Here is a 15,379-nt window from a genome sequence, read left to right as displayed (position 1 = left end):
CATTGTTACATATAGTTATAGTTAACATATAGTTACAACAGTGCAGACAATACCATAATTGATTTACAAAAAACAGACCATGGGCACAGTAAAAATAGTCCAAAGATGTTAAAAGACTCTAAGTTTGAAAGAAACCACCACACAGTTTCCACAAGTCCTCAGGGTCCCCATAGACTTGTCAACTGATGAGATTAATTTTCGGTATTTTTCTGTATTAGGCTCCTGTAATATTTTAAAAGGGAATGAAATATCATTTGGAATTAAATGCCTTCACTATCCACTTTTGACAGAGTATTGAGGAAAGTTTGCATGAATTGCAAATGATTCAAGGATGACTTCGCCTAAAATATATTTCCTCTTTGACCACTCAGTGCAATGAGGAATGGTTCACGCTTTGTAGGCACACCACAAATGAGAAGTTCTGCAGGTGCTGGAAATCTGCACGACACACACAAAATCTGGAGGAACTCAGCAGACCTGGCAGCATCTATAGGAAAATAGAGTACTGTCAACGTTCCAGGCCGAAACAAATCTATGTACTTTTTTCCATAGATGCTTTTTAGTTGCAAGAGTGACTTGGAGAGCAGAATGATTGGAAAACCAGGAGCTGCCTTTCAAAAGAAATAAACGGGTACATATTGATCAAATTGTCGCAAAATTCAAATCAGTTCTTATGAATGAATTAGGAAATCACTTAATGGCAACATACTTTACTCTTGTTCAGTAACTAGTCGAGTTGCTATTCAATTCTTGTGCAAATTGATATTTTGTTAAATTTATCTTTTAAAATGTTTAACTTTGTGTGAAATGTACAATGTTTAAAAACTAAGCATATGGTGGTACAAAACTTTGAATATCATAAGCCTAAGAGAAAAAATTGAAGATATCATTTTAAATATATATGCAGCCTTTCTAGGACAGTTGAAAAGGTTGCATTAAAGTTGGATAATTTTTTTTGTAAGGCTTTTAAAGATAGTGAAAGAATGTGAGGTTGAGCCACAGAAAATAGAGCAATATATAGAATATTGCAGTAGAACACATGATCATAAAGAGCAATTCAAAGACAAGGTTGGAATAGAAAATATAAGTATTGAGGTCAGAAGAATTTTTGCAGACAAGTTTCTTTTTAATTACAAGTTGAACTCCCCTTTACTGACTGCGATGCACAGAAATACATTTTTTTTAAGTAAGATACTGTGGAAATAAAGAGCAAGGGCAAAGCTGATGACGATTTTTGTTACTGAATTTGCATGCGGTGATCTTTGTGAAGGTTTGCTATATAGAGAATTTACCCAAACAAATGAGCATTCAAGTGAACTGGGCAGTGCATGTGTTGATGCTTCTCAGCAATCTCCTCCCATTGCACGCAGCAAATCTAAACCTTACAGATCATCATTCGCTTCTCCTTTTACAGAATGCCTGTCCTATTTTTAAAATGTGTAAGCTTTTCAAGAGAATGGCTTGTTCTGTTGGCAATTCCACATGCTTTGTGTGGAAAGATGTTTCTCATTTCCCATAAGTGTAAAATGAAACACATTATGGTATTGAAATTGAGCGATATATCAAAAGAGGTTGAACAGATTTCGGCGCTTTTTAATTAAAAACTTTGAAATTCCTTCTACCAAAGTGCATGACCATACACTTCCCTACACTATATTCCATCTGGCACTTTGTTCATTCTCCGAATCTATCCAAGCCCTTCTGCAGATTCCCTGCTTCCTCAACACTACCTGCCCCTCCACCTATCTTTGTATTATCTCCAAAGTTGGCTACAAAGCAATCAAATTAGTCATCCAAATCATTGATGTATAATGTGAAAAGAATTTGTCCCACTGTCCTAAGGACCCCTTCTTTCCCACTCTTTGGCTCCTGCCAGTCAGCTAGTCTATCCATACTAGTAATACAGTAGGGTCTTGTTTAGCAACCTCATGTGCAACACCTTGTCAAAGTCCTCCTAAAAAATCAAGTACAGGTCATCCAGAGATAAGGGAATCATGGTTGGGAAAAGGGGAAGGGAGAGGGTAGAGAGTGGGAAGCACCTGAGAGTCATTCTGTAATGATCCATAAACCAATTTACCCTGGTCCCCGGCACTCCTCCTGTCACTTCTCCCACAGCATGACACTCTTGCCATTCCCAAAATCCTTTGGTCATGCCTACAAACTCGTACTCTATTCCATCTTGCCAAATACAGTACTATGTAAAGTCTTGGGCACCCTAGCGGTACATCTGTGCTTAAGATTTAGCACAGTACTGTAGGTGAAGCATCGATTCATTTGTATTTTTACCAATCTAATGCATTACATTTGGTCCTTTCAAGCTGGGTGGTCTTGAGAAACCCAATACAGAGCATCTACATTCACTCCACAGAGGTGACCCTGGCACTTTAATTCACCATCCAATTGCTCTCAAACAAGTCTGTCGAGACTTTGGACACTGTTCCAATAAAGCCCACTCAAGCTTGATGAACAGCACCTGTTCAGACATGGAGCCTTTGGAATTCAAATATTTGGTTAACTGACTTTACCTAGTTATATCAGAACTGAGCATATATATAATCTGTCAAGTTTGTTGATGTGATAAATCTGCTGTGAATCAGTGTACTGATTTTGTATGATTTAAAAAAAATACTTACTGAAAGCTTCTTCCAGTTGCATTGTCATTTATTTAAGGTCCAATTTTCCAGCCTATGTGTCAAATTTAAGAGCCGGAGGGCTTAGAATCCTAATCAATTTATTCTAAAACCAAAGTGATTAACTCACTTAATGCATTAATATGAATAAATTAATAAAGCTGTATGTTAACACACAGAAAATGCTGGAGGAACCCATCTATTCAGGCAGCATCAATTGCAAGGAAATGTTTTGGCCTGAAACGTCAACTCTTTATTCCTCTCTATGGATGTTGCTTGATCTGCAGTATCTGTGGTTATTACTTTATGTATTAATGTGCACATTTAAATAGCAGGTACGTTAAGGGTTAGGGTTAGGATGGAAGATTGTGAGTGACACAGTAACTTTGTTTCTCTCTATGGATGCTACCTGTTGTGTTGTGCTTGCAGTAGTTTTTGCTGTTATTTCAGATGTTTAATATCCAACGAATTTTGGTTTTAATTTGCATCTGTTTATGAGATGCATAATTTTTCTTGGATTTGTATGGTCAATCCAAATATTATGGAAGTGACTTTCTTTTGGACTTCCTTTCTAGAGAAGTTTGACCTGTATCTACCTAATCAATTCCCTTCACATTTCAATTAACTGCTCATTTTCAGCAGAAAGTTCTATAAATTTACCCGCTCTCAGTCCATAGCTCATTTTCCCAAATAGTTTGTCCTGCTCTTTTATTATTCAGCTTTCTAGCTAGTCTTAAGAAACTAAATCCAAATTCTATTGAACATCGACTTTTAAGAGTTTTATACATTTTAGTAATACTTTCTCATGTCTTTTTTTTATGCCATGAATATTAAGCAAGGAATCCATGAAACCCAGGTTGGAACCCGTAGTATAAATGATCAGTATAGTTTATTGTTGAACATATTAGGCAAGTCTATGTAGTTAATCTTCTGAGTAATTTATTACAAGTATTTTTTATTTTAAAGTATAATTCTTCTGATTTCAGTGTTGAGTGCTGGTTTAAGTTTAAGAAGAGTATCTTTGCACCATATCTCATGAATTAGCTTTACAGAACTTGATGGTGTAAAAGTGTGAGATTTATTGGGAGGAAATAGTAATGTAGATGAGTCAGACTGTATTACATTCAAAAGGCAACATGGTTGTACTGGGTTAAGCACCCTAGGAGTCTGTCAAGTTTGAACCCAGGATTGTGCTGAGTCTTTAGAGACAGCTGTGGTAAGGTCAGAAATGACCCTGTTTCTAATTGGGTCAATAGGCAGCAAGCATTCAGAGAAGAGCATACTGAGCTCCTGGAATCCCCTGAAGAGTAGTTTGATGGACCTTTTTAAGAAGTATATTTGTATGCAACATCTTCCCGACCACTAAGGTCAGACTAACTGGCCTATAGTTTCCTTTCTTCTGCCTCTTGTCCTTCTTGAAGAGGGGAGTGACATTTGCAATTTTTCAGTCTAAAGGAACCATTCCAGGATCTAGTGATTCTTGAACGATCATTACTAATGCCTCCATGGTCTCTTCAGTCAACTCTTTCAGAACTCTGGGGTGTACACCATCTAGTCCAGGTGATTTACCTACCTTTGGACCTTGCATTTTACCAAGAACCCTCTCTCTAGTTCTGGTAACTTCACACACTTCATGACCTCTGACACCTGGAATTTTCATCATACTGCTGGTGTCTTTCACAGGGAAGGCATGCAAAATATTTGCAACACACACAAAATGCTGGTGGAACGCAGCAGGCCAGGCAGCATCTATAGGGAGTACAGTTGACGTTTTGGGCTGAGACCCTTTGTCAGGACCGTCCTGCTGCATTCCACCAGCATTTTGTGTGTGGTGCTTGAATTTCCAGCATCTTCAGATTTCCTTGTGTTTGCGATGCAAAATACTTACTCAGTTTGTCTACCATTTTGTTGTCTCCCATTAGAGCTTCTCCAGCATCATTTTCCAGCAGTCTGATATTCACTCTTGCCTCTCTTTTCACTTTATATATCTGAAGAAACTTTTGCTGTCCTTTCATATTCCATCTTTACTTTAATGACTTTTTTTTCCAGTTGTCTTCTGTTGGTTTTTAAGTTTCCCAATCTTCTAACTTGCCACTTATTTTTTGCTCTATTTTATGTCCTCTCTTTGGCTTTTAAGTTCGCTCTGACTTCTCTTGTTAGCCATGGTTGTGTCATCTTCCCTTTAGAATACGACATCCTCTTTGGGATGTATATATCCTCTGCCTTCAGAATTGATTCCAGAAATTCCAGCCATTACTGGTCTATCATCCCTGCCATTGTTCTTTTCCAGTCAATTCTGGCCAACTCCTGTCTCATGTTTCTGTCATTTGTTTATTCCACCGTAATACAGACACATCTGACATTAGATTCTCTTCAAATTTATAGTGAATTCGATCATATTATGATCACTTGTCCCTAAGGGTCCTTTTACCTTAAGCTCTCTAATCAATTCTGGTTCATTGTGCAACACCCAATCCAGAATAGCTGATCTCATGAGCTCAACCATGTGCTGCTCTAAAAAGCCATCTAATAAGCACTCTAGAAATTCCCCCTCTTGAAATCCAGCACTAACCTGATTTTCCCAATCTCTGTGCATATTGAAGTCCCCATGACTATTGTAACATTGCCCTTTTGGCATGCATTTTTTAGCTCCCATTGTAATTTGTAAGCCACCTCCTTACTACTGCTTGGGAATCTGTATACAATTCACAGCAGTGTTTTTTTTTACTCTTGCAGTTCCTTAGCTCTGTCCACAATTATTCAATACCTTCTGATCCTATGTCACTTCTTTCTAATGATTTGATTTCACATTTTGTCAACAGCGCAACACCGCCCCCTCTACTTTCTTTGATTAAAATGTATATCCTTGGACATTAAGCACCCAGTATAATCTTTCAGCCATGATTCAGACCTTGGTCTTAATTGGGTCAAAAAGCAGTAAGCATTCAGACTCCTCTTTGGGAAGAGCATACTGAGCTCCTGGAATCCATGGACCTTTTCAAGAAGGATATTTGTATCCAAACGGAAAATAAACCTTTATATCTATCTCTAGATCTTCATTCTGTCTGTCTTAAGTTTGAACCTGTGCATCAGGAGGAATACAATCTGGAAACAACCTGAAATTCACTCCATTAACATTGTCCTTGATGTTTGCATTCCAAAATTTAGACCTCATTTGTTTTCTGATTTACAAATCCTTAAACCTCTGTTTCTCCCTCCTCTCCTGTATCTGTTAACTGAGGGGCAGAAAACAAAGGGAACAAGTGTAAACACTGGGGCTCTATTTTTTTTAGCATCAAAGCAGAAATGTGACCACTGTAAATATGATTTGAAAAGAACATAAAAATTGCAGTTTGCAAAAAGAGAAGCAATGCTTGGGAGATTGTCTTCTAAACAATGGCAGTGATCTGGAAGAGAGAGAAAAAAATTAAAGGTGCTGGAAAAGCTTTGTTTGTTCATTATAGATCTTGTCATGTGATGTGGGTGATCCTTCTAGGACCATAATTGTCTTCGGCAATTTTTTTCTCCAGATGTGGAAAAGGATTAGACTAGTGGTTAAAATGTAATTGAATTTGATATTTGACAGTGGCAAGAAGGAACGAATATGGCAGATTTAGAAAAACTGATGACCAATCAAATAAGCAAAATAATTTGGACTATACCAGTTCAAAGAATACGTTTTCAAATTAAATATATTATCATATATTATAATGGATGGTCAATCCCAGAACCAAGACCAAAATAGTTTAAGGGTAAACTTTGCTGAGTTCAAAAGGTAACAATCTAAGGAATAGCTCACTGGTACAAAGCAATTACATAAAGCATGAATACATCAAATATTAAATCAAATATTTAATACTATGGCTTAATAAAACATCCAATACAAAAGCATATTTTAAGAATTTTAGTTTTAATGAATAATGTCACATAAGTTGAGCCTAGAAAAATGAAATTTCAATACACTTATTCAAATCCTCCTTGAATGTCATTCCTTGGCATTGAAAATTACATCCTCACTGCAACCTGTATAATTGTTTCACAATATTAATTTCTCAGCATTCATCAGTTTTTAATTACATATTAATCAAAAATTTATCCATGATCTTTTTATACTGTCATATAATTGTCTCTCAGTATTTTGCAAATGATGTTACTGTTGCTTTAGTTTTACTTTGTAATTAACTTTCATTTAATTTTTTAAAATTTCTTGTGTATTTAAAGGACATTGCCATTTATATTATGTTCAGTGTCTGTGACTGTTATAAAATGAAATTCTTTTATCAGGTGACATCAATATATGCCATCACTTTGAAAGCAAAATAATTTGTTAATCATTTTGCTTTCCATAGGACATGTGGACAAAAGTACACAAGAATGTCATGGAATGAATTTTATGTACATTTTGTTTTGAATTATATGGAATGTATGAAGGGGTAATTGTCCATGAACAAAGTGTGCTTGTCATACGGGACCTTCGTTTATTCCCTCTAAAGCCAGGCTGGTAGCTTTCTCTGGAGTGGACGCTTCTTCCTGATCAGCCGACACCTGAACCGCAAGACAGACGTGCGGTTTGTGGCATTCGGTGTGACACAGTGATGGATAATGTTGTCTGTAGGCAAGGTAGGCAAAGATAATGCCAATCAAGGCACCGACCAGTGCATCTGCAAAATGAAGGAAAAACATTTTCTAAAGCCAAGTTCAGAATGGATGAAAAAGCCACAGAAAAGCAAAATGAAAATCAAAAATCCTTATCATCTGACCCGTTAGGCACGCTCCACAGCAATAGCTTAAGATTCAAAGTATATTTATTATCAAAGTATGTACACAACTGCGAGATTCATTTTCCCACAGACAGCCATGAAGCAAGAAAAGCCCTGAAATCCGTTCAAAGAAAAACACCAAAACCCCCAACCCAACGCACGAAAAAAACTAATCACACAAGTGGGAAAAAAGGAATGACAAACACAATATAAAATGCAATATCAAAAGAGTCTAGGCATATTCAGTTCAGTTCAATCCATTTGATACTACTTCTGTCGTTCATTAGCTGCAGGCTGCTCCAATCAAAACAGCCAAGACAGCATCACAAAAAAAGGAGAAACCAGGAACTAGAAACACATCATATGTATACCACAAAGTCCAATCCACAAACTGCAATGATTAAACCTTCCCCAAAGCCCAGGATTCCAGCACAATCCTCCAAAAGCATTGAGTGATTACATAGGCAAAAAGCATCATCTGTTTCATCTAATACATAAGAACATTTGGTCTCAGCCTTCGTTCTACCCATTCCCTCCCACACTTTTGCTATTTCTGACAATTGTTTTCTCTCATTCCAAGTTCTGACAAAGAGTCATGGATCTGAAACATTGTCTGTTTCCCTGCCACATGCTGCCTGACCTGTTGATCTGTGTTCAGTGTGTCCTGTTTTTTCCTAATCACAGGAATAGGCCAGTGTATCAGGTATGGTTCATTCACAGAGGAACAATTCTTGTGATGTTCAAAAATTTTGCAGTGATTTTAAAACAAAGCATGCTATTAAGCACTTTAACAATAATTAAATGCTCAAAAATAATAAAACAAATAAGTAGAAGCATTCTCAAATCTCGATAAAGGCCAGTTACCTGTAACTCAGGCAGGAGTTAATTCTAGCCACAACCAATCTCCCCGAGCACTTCATTCTTGCTCAGAGTCTCAGTTACTTGTGTAATTAACAAATGCTTTTCTTTTGAGTCTTGGACAGCTCCACCAAATTTCCCCTCAACCTCCTTTGCTCCAGGTAATCAAAGCTCCCAGCTCTCTCATAATTAAAATGCCTCAACCCTGGAATCATTTTGATAAATCACTGCACCCTCACAAGCGCTTCTACATCTTTCTGAATCTGTCAAGTTTGATTTTGGTTTAATATACTGGTTGAGTGTGCCTTTAGCAAAACACTCATCCTTGTATAGGAATTAAAGTTTGCATTCAAGTCCTGATGAAGGATCAACTATTTATTCCCATGCATATGTGGTGCCTGAGCTCCTCCAGCACATTGTGTATATTGCACTAGCTTTCTAGCATCTGCAGTACCTCTTGTGCATTGTGAACCATTAACAGATAAAAGTCATTGATAATTAAAGTGTCAGGAAAAGCTCATTGAGGAGGCTGTGGACAAATCTGGTGGCTAGTGCTTTAACTGTTGACATCTTGTCAGAAAAAAAAAACATCTGGGCATGAATAAGCTGTTGATAGTTGATTTAAAAACTATAAAAGCTACTTAGATAATGCTTCGAATGATGAGTTCCCAACCTGGGGTAGTAAGGGTCCATGACATAAAAAGGTTGGGAACCCCTGAGTTAAAGAGATACTTATCCTATAGAGGGGTTCCCAATCACTTTGTCCCCTTGACTCTCCTGATGAAGGGTTTCAGCCCGAAACGTCGTCACTACCTTCTCCCATAGATGCTGTCTGGCCTGCTGAGTTCTGCCAGCATTTTGTGTTTTTATTTCTCAAGTAAATACATTTTTTAAAGAAAGAATCTGGTTATATAAAAATTAAATTCCTATTCTGTTGATGCAGTTATTTTTTCCCACTGCAGCTGATATGCTATTATGCAGCAGACTTGCACTAGGAAAAACCACTGAGTGAATCACATATGCTGAGTGGCCACTTTATTAGGTATTCTTGTGCACCTACTTGTTAATGCAATATCTAATCAGCTAATCACATGGCAGCAGCTCAATGCATAAAAGCATACAGACATGGTCAAGAGGTTCAGATGTTGTTTAGAATGGGGAAAAGATGTAATCTAAGTGATGTTAACTGTGATTGTAGGTGCCAGATGGGGTGGTTTGAATATCACAGAAACTGCTGATCTGCTGGGATTTTCACACTACAGTCTAGAGTTTACAGCGAATAGTGCGAAAAACAAAAAAACATCCAGTGAGCAGCAACCTTGTGGGTGAAAATGCTTTCTTAATGAGAGAGGTCAGAGGAGAATGGCCAGGCAGGTTCAAGCTGACAGGAAGGCAACAGTAACTCAAATAACCATGCGTTATAACAGTGGTGTACAGAAGAGCATCTCTGAACACACAACATATCGAAAGTTGAAGTGGATGGGCTACAGCAGCAGAAGACCATGAACATATACTCGGTATCCCATAGAACACTTCTATTTAATATGCACTGGTGACTGAATTTACAATATGTTATTTATTTAATTTTTTAAATGAATTTGAACATCCTTGACAATTATTTAAATATATTCAAACTATATTTATGGGATTTTGTTTTGGGCTTTTCCCAGCAATGCCAGGCCACAGATTGGCCAGCATATTAAATATTAAACATTAGAAACTTTAGCTCCTTTTCCCTCGAAGTTGCATGGGTGCGTAGCACGCAGTAGCTGAAATGCTCCTGTGCACATAGCCTTTGCTGTACCACAGCTGGAATAAAGGTAGATCAGAAAAAAGTTTACAAAATGTGAAAGATATTCTTTGTTGTACTGTATTTCATTATACCCTTCAGATAAGCAATAAAGTCAACTGTATGTGATTTTACAATTTTCATTCTAAACATTCATAATATGCACCATACAAAAAATCATTTAAAGTGCCGTGAAGTTTCCAGGCCGTGTGAAAATATCCTGCTCCAAGCAATGGTTGGTCTGTGCAGCTATTACAAACAGAGGGAATGTTGATGGAGAGCATTAGTAGATTTCATCAAGCTCTCTTTCTTCAGGAAATTAATTCCATGCAACAGGTTGGGTTCCTTAAGAGCTTGAGCTATAATTCTCTGGCTGAGTCTTTAGTGCAGTGCTAGGGCAAAGAAAATAAAAGAAGTGACAGTGCAAAGTGGTAATTTATTTTCTCATCTCTTCCTTGTCTGTGGAAAGAAAGGACAAAGAAATGTGTGGGCAGAGTTCTTGCATACATTAAAGGAGGTTAAAAGTGAAGATTTTACTTTTTTTAAATTATGCATCATTCATTAATTTTTAATGAACGTTGATTTCCAGCAGTTCCATTTTGCAGCATTTTAAACAAGTGCCGTTCCTACGCTGAACTGTTCTAAATGAGATGTCTATTTGAGCACTCGAATTGCCTCAGCATCGAAGGCAAAGTGTCAAGTGTTGCAGCATGGGATTAATAAGGATGGGTGTCCACTGGTTGGCAGCAGGTGTGGTTGACTAAATGTTGTGCCACTCCGAGTTGAAGACATGCATATCTCGGCTCATTCCAAGTCAGCCCAAGGATGCAGGAAGAATGCAGACGGAATATTGCTGCAGTTAACCAAAAGAGAATGACCTTATCAAGATGACAGTTTATTTTCTGGAAAACAGCATACAGCAGGTGGGACAGTCATTTCTAAGCAGCTATTTTGAGAGGTAGGAGGGAATGGAATCTTTCAGAAGTGTATCTTGACAGCTTTGGGATTGCCAGGTTTTGATTAATGCTCCAAATACATAAATAAATAAGGACACTTTCTAGTTCCTTGTTTGAAAGTAATTAATCTTGCCTTAAAGTGGTCCTATGTAACATTAAAATACATTTAATGGCCGCTTTATTGGGTACACCTGAACACCTGCTCATTAACACAAGTAACTTCAGTCAATCATGTAACAGCAACTCAATGCATAAAAGCATACAGACATGGTTACAAGCAGGGGTTCCCAATCTTTTTTTTATGTCATGTACTCCCCTACCATTAAATGAAGGGTCCATGGACCCCAATTTGGGAACCCCTGGTTAAGAGGTTCAGTTGTAGTTCAAATCAGACATCAGAATAGGGAAGAAATGACTGTTGGTACCATACAGGGTGGTTTGAATTTCTCAGAAACCGCTGATCTCCTGGGATTTTGACGCACAGCCTTCTCTGGTATAGAGTTTACAGAGAATGGTGCAAGAAAAAACACCCAGTGAACAGCACGTCTGTGGCTGAAAATGCCTTGTTAGTGAGCTGTCAGAGGTGAATGGCCAGACTGGTTCAAGCTGACAGTGTTGTGTATTTAATACTTGAGTAAATACACTGTTTGATTTAGCATTCCATGGTATTTATTTACACAATTCATTACGAATTATATGTAAAATTGTGATTGGCATATGTCACCAGGCCACCATGCCATACGTACACACTTCGCTAGAAGTAAAACAAAACTAAGATTCACATCTCCCAGCTCTGTGTTTTTCTTACAATTAATTTTATGGAGTTACAAAACATAACAGACAGGAAGATGAGAGTAACTCAAGTAACGGCACAATACAACACTGGTGTGCAGAAGACTACCTCTGAACTCACAACATGTCAAGCCTTGAAGCAAGGCGACAGCAGCGGAAGACCACGAACATACACCCAGAGGGCCACTTTGGTAGGGACAGGAGGTATGTATTAGAATGGCCACTGTGTGTACTTACTGTTGGAAATCTTAAATGCAATGATAAAATGCTGAAAAATACCATCAAAGTGCATTTTTGAGGAGAGATAAAGAGTTTAAGTTTACCGCCATTTAACAGTTTGATTCTAATGAAACTTAGTGAATTTTTATTTGAAGTTATGAAACATTCTGTAATTTAAAAATGTACAGAGGAGTTTATTTTTCTATCGGCTTAGCATGGGTTATCTTTAAAATCATAATTGTTGCAACATCCAATTCATTCAGCAGACTTACAGAATCTACATCTGTCATTAGTATCCCAAACTTCAGCAGAGTGGTGTGTAATCATCTCTATATAGACAAAGGAAGATTAAAAAGTTATGAATTCTAGTACAAACATTAATGTGCCATTTTATATAAAAAATAAATAGGTTTGTAGTAAAAATCTTAACCTGCTTATTTAATTGTGCATCCTGCGGGGCAGGCTGCCTGTGTGCCCATGTATAGGGTCATCAGCAATAACTGGGCAATGTTGAGAGATGGGTGTTTATAATGAATTTGCAGTCTTAGACTTACAGAGTATACAGCCTGGCCCAACTTGTCACGTCCACCAAGATTCTCATCCATGTTGGTCCCTTTAGTGTGGAACGATTGGATTTTACACAAGGAGTTATTTTGATCAATATTCTCAGAACTTACTTTAATTTTTGTTCTAGCATTTCCATGTTCTCTTTGCCTAAATAAATGGAGTGAGTATTTTCAGCTTCATATACTAATCAAGGTATAGCTGGAATGTCAGAAAACCACGGGGAATGATGAAGGCATTATGTTGCTGCTCGGTGGACTGTTCAATACAACTTCGCAGCATCTGGCTTCTTTCTCGAATACGTGGAATGGGCTGACACATTGTACATGCTGAATAGATTCTGCACAGTTCTGACTCAGAGTCGGGGGCTAATTTCTTCAAATGCCCTGTTTTGATTTACTGCTCATTGCTGGTGATAATTACCATGCATTTGGGGTAGAATCTACTGTTGAACACACCCCTGAACATGTCTGTGACAATAGAAATTTCTGTCATTCACTGATCTGAAGTAATAATCTCCTCTCCAAGGCAATTTAATAACAGTTTGTAAAAAGATTTAACAGAATCAGAATAAGAATCAGAATCAGGTTTATTCGTAAATTATCCTATAGATTAGAAGAATATGGGAAAATATCAGGTTATAAAATAAATTGAGATAAAAGTGAAATTTTACCTCTTACTAAAGGAGATTATAGTCAATGTCGATTAATAACTCAATTTAGATGGCCGACAAATGGTATAAAATATTTAGGTATAAGAGTTGATAATGATATAAAGAACTTGTATAAATTAAATTACTTACCATTACTGAAAAAAATTCAAGAAGATCTTGATAAATGGATGGTATTACCAATAACATTAGTAGGTAGAGTAAATACCATAAAATGAATATATTCCCTAGACTACAATACCTATTTCAATCACTACCAATACAACTACCTCAGAAGTTTTTTCAAGAGTGAAACAAATATGTGAGGAAGTTTCTTTGGAAAGGTAAGATGTCAAGAATATCGTTGGAAAAATTGACATGGAAATTTGATCTAGGAGGGTTACAACTTCCAAATTTTAAGAATTATTATAAATCAAAGCAACATAGATTTATTGCATCTTTTTTTGAGAAAGTTAAACCGGCATGGATTAGAATAGAACTAGATAACATAGGAGAAAATACACCAGAAGATTTTATATATAAATGGGAATCTAAATGGATACGGGAAAAGAAAGAATCTCCTATATTAAAACAGTTGATTGACTTATGGAATAAGATAAATGTTGATGATGAGACAAAGAAATCTTTATTAGCAAAGAGATCTTTAATTCAAAATAGACTTATTCCTTTTACAATGGATAATCAACTTTTATATAATTGGTTTCAAAAAGGGATTAGATATATAGGAGATTGTTTTGAAGGAGGTATATTAATGTCATTTGATCAATTAAAGAATAAATATAAAGTATCAAACAATACTCTTTTTTGTTACTTGCAACTAAGAGCTTATTTAAGAGAAAAATTAGGTCAAACAATGTTATTGCCGAAATCTAATGAAATAGAAACATTAATTCAAAAAGGAAAGATTAAAAAATTTATCTTATATGTATAACTTGATTCAAAAACAGGCAATTAAACAAGGAGTCCATAAGTCAAGACAAAAATGGGAAAGTGACTTGAATATTAAAATTGAAGAAACAAATTGGTCAAGACTATGTCTTGATAGTATGACAAATACAATAAATGTCTGGTTAAGATTAGTGCAATATAATTTTTTACATCTATTATATATTACACCACAAAAAATAAATAAATTAAACCCAAATTTATCCGATAGTGTTTCCGATGTAAACAAGACATCGGTACTTTTTTACATTCTACTTGGTCGTGTTCTAAAATTCAACCTTTTTGGACAAATTTAAGAGTTTTATTGGAACACAACTTCCACATAATCCAATATTATTTTTACTAGGCGATATTGAAGAGATAAAACCAAAACCCAAATTGGATAAATATCAGAAAGAATTTATAAAAATTGCATTGGCAGAAGCCAAAAAGGCTATTGCAGTTACTTGGAAATCGGATACATACTTAAGTATAGATCGTTGGAAGAAGGAAATTTATGGCTGTATTCCACTTGAAAAAATTACTTACAATTTAAGAGATAAATATGAAACATTTTTGAAAATTTGGCGCCCTTATTTACAAAAGACAGGATTAAATATATAGGTGCTCTGAAGATGAAAAAATTGGTTATTTGGGGAAATAAATAAATATATATACTAAAGTTATTACGAACTCCATGGAGCATGTGGGGATCTTCCGATATCCAGGCAGTCTTTCTTTCTTTCTTTCTTTCTTTTTTTTCCTTTCTTTCTTTCCTTTTTATATAGGGATGTTAGGGGGGAGGGTGGTAGGGTATATATATATTTTTTTTCTCTCATATATTTTCTTTTATTTCTGTAATTATTTGAAAACTCAATAAAAAAAGTTTTTAAAAAAAGAATCAGGTTTATTATCACCAGCATGTGTCAAGAAATTTGTTAACTTAGCAGCAGCAGTTCAATGCAATATATAATATAGAAGATAAAAAAGTAAATTACTGTAAATGTATATTGAATAGGTTAAAAATCATACAAAAACAGAAATAATATATATTAAACAGTGAGGTAGTGTTCACGGGTTCAATGTACATTTGGAAATCAGATGGCGGGGGGAAGAAGCTGTTCCTGAATCGCTGAGTGTGTGCCTTCAGGCTTCTGTACCTCTTACCTGATGACAACAGTGAGAATAGGGCATGCCCTGGGTGCTGGGGGTCCTTA

General features: G+C 36.3%; 1 protein-coding gene across 1 annotated transcript in view; it reads right to left on the bottom strand.

The window, feature by feature from the left end:
- Nucleotides 1–6,535: 6,535 nt before the first annotated feature.
- Nucleotides 6,536–15,379, bottom strand: part of LOC132379644 (phospholipid phosphatase 4-like) — a 296,084-nt gene continuing 287,240 nt past the window's right edge. The window contains exon 7 of the mRNA XM_059947813.1: nucleotides 6,536–7,291. Within this exon, the coding sequence (XP_059803796.1) occupies nucleotides 7,092–7,291 (200 nt within the window). The 3' untranslated portion in view covers nucleotides 6,536–7,091. The remainder of the gene's footprint in view (nucleotides 7,292–15,379) is intronic.

The sequence above is a fragment of the Hypanus sabinus genome, chromosome 22, assembly GCF_030144855.1.
Source record: "Hypanus sabinus isolate sHypSab1 chromosome 22, sHypSab1.hap1, whole genome shotgun sequence".
Taxonomy (NCBI): domain Eukaryota; kingdom Metazoa; phylum Chordata; class Chondrichthyes; order Myliobatiformes; family Dasyatidae; genus Hypanus; species Hypanus sabinus.
The sequence above is the reverse complement of the archived record's forward strand: the minus strand, read 5'-3'. Positions and strand labels throughout refer to the sequence as shown.